The 7,938-nt window shown below is 28.8% G+C and overlaps 1 protein-coding gene and 1 long non-coding RNA gene across 4 annotated transcripts; both read left to right on the forward strand.

Moving 5' to 3' along the window:
• Positions 1 to 31: 31 nt before the first annotated feature.
• On the forward strand, positions 32 to 4,992 carry LOC141531103 (uncharacterized). Of its 3 annotated transcripts, XR_012479857.1 has the most exons (5): positions 32 to 427; positions 620 to 872; positions 1,394 to 4,656; positions 4,747 to 4,762; positions 4,920 to 4,955. It is a non-coding gene; the product is annotated as an uncharacterized LOC141531103 (long non-coding RNA). The 3 variants fall into 3 exon arrangements; XR_012479858.1 differs by having other exon boundaries at positions 620 to 1,269; positions 4,747 to 4,992; XR_012479859.1 differs by lacking the exon at positions 1,394 to 4,656 and having other exon boundaries at positions 4,747 to 4,992.
• Positions 4,993 to 5,060: 68 nt separating this feature from the next.
• Positions 5,061 to 7,828, forward strand: Mocs2b (Molybdenum cofactor synthesis 2B). Its single transcript, XM_074248612.1, has 7 exons — positions 5,061 to 5,271; positions 5,361 to 5,507; positions 5,590 to 5,878; positions 6,034 to 6,265; positions 6,342 to 6,657; positions 6,733 to 6,795; positions 7,278 to 7,828. The coding sequence occupies exons 1-7, from the start codon at positions 5,212 to 5,214 to the stop codon at positions 7,347 to 7,349; spliced, it is 1,179 nt and encodes a 392-aa protein (XP_074104713.1). The 5' UTR covers positions 5,061 to 5,211; the 3' UTR covers positions 7,350 to 7,828.
• Positions 7,829 to 7,938: the final 110 nt, after the last annotated feature.

Consider the following 7,938-nt stretch of genomic DNA (forward strand, 5'->3'; position numbering starts at 1 on the left):
TAAACCAACTGAACCTAATTTTATTTATCTTTCTCACTTGCTCTTTCCCTACTTTTCAGTGGCTCGGTCGCAGTTACTCTTGCTCGTGCTCTCTCACCCTTCTGCTTTAGTCGAAGCTCCTCACCGCGGCACTGCTCGTCACTTGTACACAATCACTACTGCCACCACGTTTACCCAGGGCCGTACTCGTCCAAGTGCAACGAGGCCAACTAGGAACTTGCATCTAGTGCCCTGCTGCCCCAACTATACACAACCTTTTCGATTGGACGTCGTTGTCATGCAGTCACCAACAACATCAGCCAACACATACACACTGACGTCGACACATAGCGCAGGCGATTAGAAATGCGATCGTTTCTTTATTACATATTGTATATGTATATGTACACATAAATGTACATACTAGATCCATAGATGTGGCGACAAGGTGACTTGACTTCAATACTCATATATAATAGCTATAATACTAAACAACACACTTATTACTTATTACATCTTTAGTTTTCTCTATGTATACAATCTAAATCATTATTCATTATTATCATGTATTTGTTATCAGTGATCTAACTTTATGGCCCTTCTCTTTCTTATATTACCAACATTTATTTACACATTTCAGTTACACGAGCTACAACAGCTACTGTTCAAGCCTCTCGGTCCTCGGTTCAAGCTTCAAGTCTCTCTGGTTTGCTGAGTTGCTGAGTAAATAACTGGATTGACCCTCACCAACTAACTATGACATGCATACTAGATAGAAGAGTTCAGCATGAGCTAGAGACAGAGAGCAATGTGCAAGTTACAAGGGAAAAAAATAATAGAAAAAAAAAAATATCTCAAGCACTCAGAGAACGTTGAATAACTAGGCGTGAAAGGTTATTGTCTATTTTTCTTCTTTTTCTTTCAGCTTGATAACTAGTACTAACATGACGAGAGATTATTAGAGATTACCGTGAAAGCTCGTATCAAAGATTGTAACTGTAAGCTTAGATGAATCTCGAGGTGTGTGCCAGTGAATTTGTTGGAGTATTTGAATATGGCAAAGAAACTTTTAAATTATCTATGAAATAATAAAACTCGACGATTCATACTGGTTGTGTGAGTTTTAAGTAAATTAGTAGCATTACGGATAAAACAAGGCAAATACGTTCGGAGAAGTTGAAATATAAATTCATATTATGTGAATTACCCAGGCTCAAATGAATTCTATAAGTATCGATGCCGCGATGCAATGTTATAAAACATCGTCATAACTCCCCGGATTAGTCATTCGTATGATTATTACATTATTATAATCAAATGAATATTCTTTTTGTTTTTTTTTTTTTTTCAATTATTTGTTTTTCATCTTATTCACGTTTATATAATATTTCATTTTTTATTTATTTATTTTTAGTTGAATCCTGTTGCTCTTCTACGTCGTTTAAATAGCAGTTAACTCAACATCGTGTCGATTGTAGTCGACCTTTACTCGAGGAACGAAATATCAGCGTTATATAGAAGCGATTGCAAATCGCATTTCCTTATCGCTTGGTCATTAGGGCAAAACATTGAGCGTACGTGTGAATAAGTGAAGCTTCGATTAAACAACAAAATTATCATTTAAATTGTCTGGAAATATGAAGATTAATATTTTCTCAATCAATCTGTTGATTGCCCGTAATTCGTAGAAATTTAGATTAATTTTAATTTTGATTTTGATACTGATATTTAGAGTATTAAGTAAGACAGATATTTATAAAATCAAGCGTTTTTAATTGTAATTATAATGGTTTATATTATTTGACATATTGTCTTTGTTTTAAGTTGTTCGCAAAATTAGGCCTTGACGTGGATCATAAATGTATTGAATCCCCGTAACTAGACCTCTTCTGGATATATATATATATATATATATATATATATATACTCGCATATGAAAGTTGTAAAAAAATCAATCGTGCATCGTAAATAAACGTATGGCGCAGAGAGCAACATAAGATAATTTTTTCAAAGATACATCAATAATACAATCAATTTTCAAAAATACAATCAATTGCTTAGGATGATGTTGACTAGCAAAACATTTATTGCAACAATACACGACCGTGACATGAATTAATTGTATTTTTATATAATACTCGTCATAGTATCATCAGTAATATAAGTATATATGATATGTATATACATATACACACATATACAAAAATATACTCATAGATAAATGGTGTGTAGGTAATAAAAATCAATCTTCACAATCGATTCATCGACGAGGTTGTAGATTGGAATCATCAGCGTGATTTTATTTGTTTTTCTTTACCTTAGCTTCTGTACACACAAATACTATACCTATTGTATATGTATGTATTTTATATTTCATGTCTTGTATACAAATATATAGCAGTTTCTTGTGCGCGCGCGCGATTACGTTCAATTACCAATGCCATGCGTTTATTACATAACTATCCAAGTGTTCCAGATTGACGTTTAGCTGTAGTTACAGCTCAGACCAACTCGATAACGCCATTAGACTTGTACGTCTAAGATTTATCAATCTTGTAAGCACTCTGACACCGAGTATATAATAATGTAAAATAAGTCTACCGAGCTTTATTAATTTTTCAATCACTAATGTTACTTTTGTAATTAACCGTCTCTTCTGAAAGTAGATTTATTTTCTTTCGTGCGTGTAATCTATGTTTACATCAATCATTTAAAAATAATAGAGAAAAAATATTTCTGGCCTACAAAGTAAAAGTATCTTAAAAGTTTCAACAAAAACTATCGTTTCTAAGTATGATGTTTTGGAAACAGAAAAAAAATAAAATCTCTTGTATTAATTTACGTCTTTTAAATTATAAATAACTACTAATTTAAATGATTTAATAAACGTTGAATAGAGAACTCTTGTTTCTAATTTTAAATAAAATAAACAAGCACTTATTTATTTATCAAAATCTTACGGCTTGTTTATTTTTAATTACTTCCATAATTTTTAAAAGTAAGACAATCTAAAATTCAAATGATTGCTTATCGTTAGCTAATTTATAATTGTTTTCAACCATAAATTCGTGTAAATTATTTATACACTTGTACTTAAATAATCTAACAATCTTAAATTCTATTACAAACTTTTTAACACCTACGCTAAAACTCTTCCATCATAGGATGTTTTGTTTGAATCTTATAAAACTGACCAAATTTACTTTACAACTTTCATCTTCACCTACAATCATTTACAATTGGATTTACAATGCTTTCTCAATCTTTCAACACCGGGTGAAAACATTTCTAAATCAAAAACACTGAGGAAAGTAAAGTCATGCCGAACCATGAAAAGCGTAAAAAGAAATAATAAAGTTTACTATCAACTGAAAAGCATTTTAAAATAAAAGAAACTTTTTCTTCACTACGAGTAAATATCATACCCTAGATACTCTTCTATTCACAAGTTGACTTTTCCGTCGAGTGTTTACCATGACACAAACGTAAACGTCTATAACTATCAGCTCTCTCATCAACTTTTACTTTTATACAATTAAAGACATTCTTAAACTTGTAGTAATATCCACCAAGATAATTGCTATGCCCTTAACTTAATTACTGCTAGCTGATACATATTTTTTTAACTTTTAAGCAATCATTGTCATTATAATTAAATTAGATAAGAGTTTTTTATCCAACGTATTCATAAATTATAAGTTAGTTTTTACTTTATACGGGCACTTAACAACAATCATAGTGAAATCTGTAGTAAAAAATTAACTTATTAATATTAATAATAAACGTACATATATATTTACACATAAATATAGAAAAATTTATCACTTACGTACTTACTATATCTACAAAAAACCACATGTTATAATTAATTATTATTAAAATTAAGTTAGCCGACATTTAAAAATTTTTAGAATTTTTTTTCATTGAAAAAATTGTTATAAAAAAATTTTTTTAAATTTTAATTTGTAAAAAACTTGAAAAACTATGAGTGCAATTTATTAAAAAAAAATTTTAGTTCTAATTTAATAAATAAAAAAAAAAAAAAAAAAAAATATAAAATCCTTCATTGTTTCAAATCAAGTATGTTTACTTTTATAGATATTCTATTTATATACAAAAAGGCAAGTATTTGTGTGCGAAATATATTTGAGTTGTCATAAAGGGTAATAATGCCTTTTAAAAGTATTATCCTTGTCCTATAACCGCTTGACTTGGACTTAATATTTTTTTAGTCTTACGTATTACGAGACCGTCGTCTACTTAGTTTATAAGTAATAAAATATAAGTAGAAGTAGAAAATACGTACTCGCTATTACTATTAGGCGTTTAAATGCTGCATCAAGGACACTTAATATTACAAGATTGTATACTTTGGTTATATTTTATTTTTTGTTGTTTATTTAATTGACTGATTATTGTACTGCTTTAACTAGTTGTTGGAGCTATCAATAATAAATTAATAAAAAATTTATGCACTTGTATATATTTATCTATGACAATAGACAATAGATAAAACTGCATAACTTTATACAACTATTACATCAAATTAGAAGCAATTATTTTTTATTACGCGTTAAACACAAAGAAAAACAACAGTTGATAACATAATTGGACAATAACACTAGTGACCTCGCCTTCAAATCATTTAAATCTTCGCGCCAACTACGCGAGTCAAAAGTAAACTAAAAATAAATTCTAAAGAATTAAATATTTTATAAAATTATTTTTATTAATTATTTAATTTTTTTAATTGTTTTTTGATTTTAGGTTCAAAGAAGAAATGGTAAAAAAAATTGTTTTTATTGGTTAGAGTTAACCTAACTGTTTATCACGTGACACGTGCTTATCATAATAATTCCAGTGTCAACATAACCTCCATTAAATGTTTATTAGTAGATAAAAATTATAACTTATATAATAACGTATATGTTAATTTAAAGACCCTGTTACTGCTCGAAACAAGAAGATTATAATGTATCAAATTACTGAGGCACCAACCACTTACCATTACGCCCGAGCAATTCATGATGGATGACAGTACCGGACAAACGTATATTAAAGTATTATTTTTTGCTAGTGCACGTGAACTTGCTGGTGTTAAAGAATCTAAAATATTAATCTGCCGACATATTAATTCTACTGAATTGCTGGAAAAAATTGTTTCAATATTTGGATTGGAAAGTATACGCAGTAACGTTATTCTCGCAGTTAACGAAGAATTTATTTCGAATAATGTCAAGCTCGAACTCTGTGACAGAGATGAAGTCGCAATCATCCCACCGCTCAGTGGAGGTTCGTATTTTTTTTTCTTTTTCGTAATTATGTTATGAAATTAAATAATATGTTGTGTTTATTTAATTTATATATTTATTTTATTATAGGCTAATGTGGAGGAGCCAAAAAATATAATTAAACTCCAAAAAGATAAGCTAGAGGTTGATGAAATTGTCAAGAGTGTTGTTTCACCATCATGTGGTGCAATATCGACGTTTATTGGAACAACTCGTGATAATTTTGAGTCTAAAAAAGTAATTTTATAATAAATAATTTGTTTGAAGACTATAAAGTAGATAAAATTTTTATTAATTGTTTTAATGATTTATTTAACAGGTTGTTAAACTTACGTATGAAGCTTATGAGCCAATGGCAGTTAAAGAAATGACAAATATTTGCGAACAAATTCGAGCCAAGTGGGATGTCAAGCATATCGCAATTTTTCATCGCTTAGGAGAAGTACCAGTGTGTGAGAGCAGTGTAGCCATTGCTATTTCTTCTCCTCATCGTCGAGAATCACTGCAAGCCGTTGAGTTTGCTATTGATACTCTGAAATCATCAGTTCCAATTTGGAAAAAAGAAGTTTATGATGACCAGCAGTCGACCTGGAAGGAGAACAAAGAATGTGCGTGGACTTTGTCTAATCAATCTCTAGCTATCTAAATTCTTTGGCATGTTATAAAATTTATCTCTTCTGTATAAAATGATTTATATATTTAATGTTAAAAATTAAATAATATTTTAAACTGCATGTTAAACTTTCTTTGTTCTTTTTTGTAGATGATAAGATAGTAATTCCCAAAAAAGAACCGCTAGATTGTATCCAAGAGCCTTTGGCGGAAGATAATGGTGTACAGTCTGATGAGGATGATTGCAATAAAAATGAGATAATTCCAGATCAAATTCAAGTTAAAGCCAGCGCTGATGAGCTCAAAAGAAGAATTGATTCTTTTATTTCGAGGAAACGTCAACATGTAAATAGTGTAAATGTTCAAGAATTTTGTCAATATAGGTTTGTAACAACAATTATTATTTAGGTAATGAAATCGTTTGAGGAATTGAGTTTATAAATAAATTCATTATTGCAGGTTTTTAAATGAACAAGTTGAGGATTCGTGTGCCAGAGTTGATGCTATTTTAATTCGTCGCAAAGATTCTAAAAGTCACGTTAAAGTTCATCGTGTGTATAACTCGCATGGACCACAGACAAACTTTTCGACCTCCAATGAATCGAATCAACAAAACACCAGCGGAAGCTCAGTATTAGATGAAAGGTTGTCGGAGTCTGAGAAATTTCTTGGCATCTCTAAACCCGTTCCTCGCGATATTTATGAGCGTGTTAAAAAAATAGAAGACAAATTACTTTACTTGGAAAGTATTTCACCTGAATACAGAAATATTTGCGTCAGTATTTTATTTTATCAAATAATTTATATTTTTTAAAAGTAATAGAAAAATAAAATTTTTATTTGACTTTAGATTCAACAACAAACAAACCAATATACTGACGACGATGATAAGAATAATCCCTCAAATAAAAGGGTAAGGTCTAAATATAAACTTTGTATTGTTATTACTTTTGTTTTATTACTGCTATGAAGATTTATATTTATTAGATGCAAATAAGTGATAAGTACCGAGAAAATAATAGTGATAAATTATTTTTAAATCGTGAGATTTCAGTCACTTTACATTTCAAACAGCATTATGCTTCAGCAACATGCAAACAACTATCGCACAAACATAAATAAAATCATCGAGGCGCATTATACTACACATATTTTTTTGTCTATCGTGTTTTTATGTAGTTGCTCATGAATTTTTTTTTCTAATCTATAACGTATAGAGACGGTTCCACCTCGTGCCTCGTCGCAGTGCAATAGAAAAAAAAAAAATGACAAGCTCTGAGCTTACAATCATCATTACAAAATCTGCCAATAAACTGTCAAATAATGTTATATTAATCAAAATTTCTTTGTCAGAAGTAACACTATTATAATAATATTTATTTTTATTTTTTTCAGACGTTTTCAACTGCTGAGTTAGACACAAAATTACTAGAACTCGAAAATAAATATGCAAAAAAATTGAAGTAAGATCCAGTAATTTATTGTAACAATATAACATACAATTTTTCAATCGATCATAAGTAATTCTTTGTTATTTTTTATGACGATTGAAACGTAAAAATTGTAATACGATCAGACAATTATTATGACACTGAAGTTGATAGATGTTAAAAATTTTTTTAGAATTTTATAGCAATTAAATTATTATAAAAAAAAATTAAATTAAAAAGTTTCACATGTGAAAATTAATAAAAATCACAAGTGAAAATTTTCAGAAGTATTTTTTTATTGTAATTAATTTATTAAAAAAATTTTTTAAATTAACAGCTGACGGCTAACTTCAGTGTTATCAATTATTATGAAGTTTCAATCCTAAAATATCTATTAAAAGCTCATTGATATGTTCGATACGTCGTTATTGACCTAACACAAACATAAAGTTATCTGTAAAAATTTTACATTATATATAATCATTTTTTATTATTAAATTATTTTTATAAAAATCATATTTAAATTACCCTGCGGATTTATAGTTGAATTTAGTTTAAAAAAATTTTTATTTTTAATTTGAATTCTCTTTAAGACGTTAAATTTAATATTCAAAGTTAAAAGGGGT

This window comes from Cotesia typhae, unplaced genomic scaffold (assembly GCF_013202065.1).
Source record: "Cotesia typhae breed Kobodo isofemale line unplaced genomic scaffold, CoteBio_Ctyphae contig_5, whole genome shotgun sequence".
Classification (NCBI taxonomy): domain Eukaryota; kingdom Metazoa; phylum Arthropoda; class Insecta; order Hymenoptera; family Braconidae; genus Cotesia; species Cotesia typhae.

Coding starts and splice junctions, on each gene's coding strand:
- Mocs2b (XM_074248612.1), top strand. CDS start 5,212: ATGTCAAGCTCGAACTCTGTGACAGAGATGAAGTCGCAATCATCCCAC. Junction 5,508..5,589: donor ATAATTTTGAGTCTAAAAAA/GTAATTTTATAA, acceptor TTTATTTAACAG/GTTGTTAAACTTACGTATGA. Junction 6,796..7,277: donor ATAATCCCTCAAATAAAAGG/GTAAGGTCTAAA, acceptor TATTTTTTTCAG/ACGTTTTCAACTGCTGAGTT.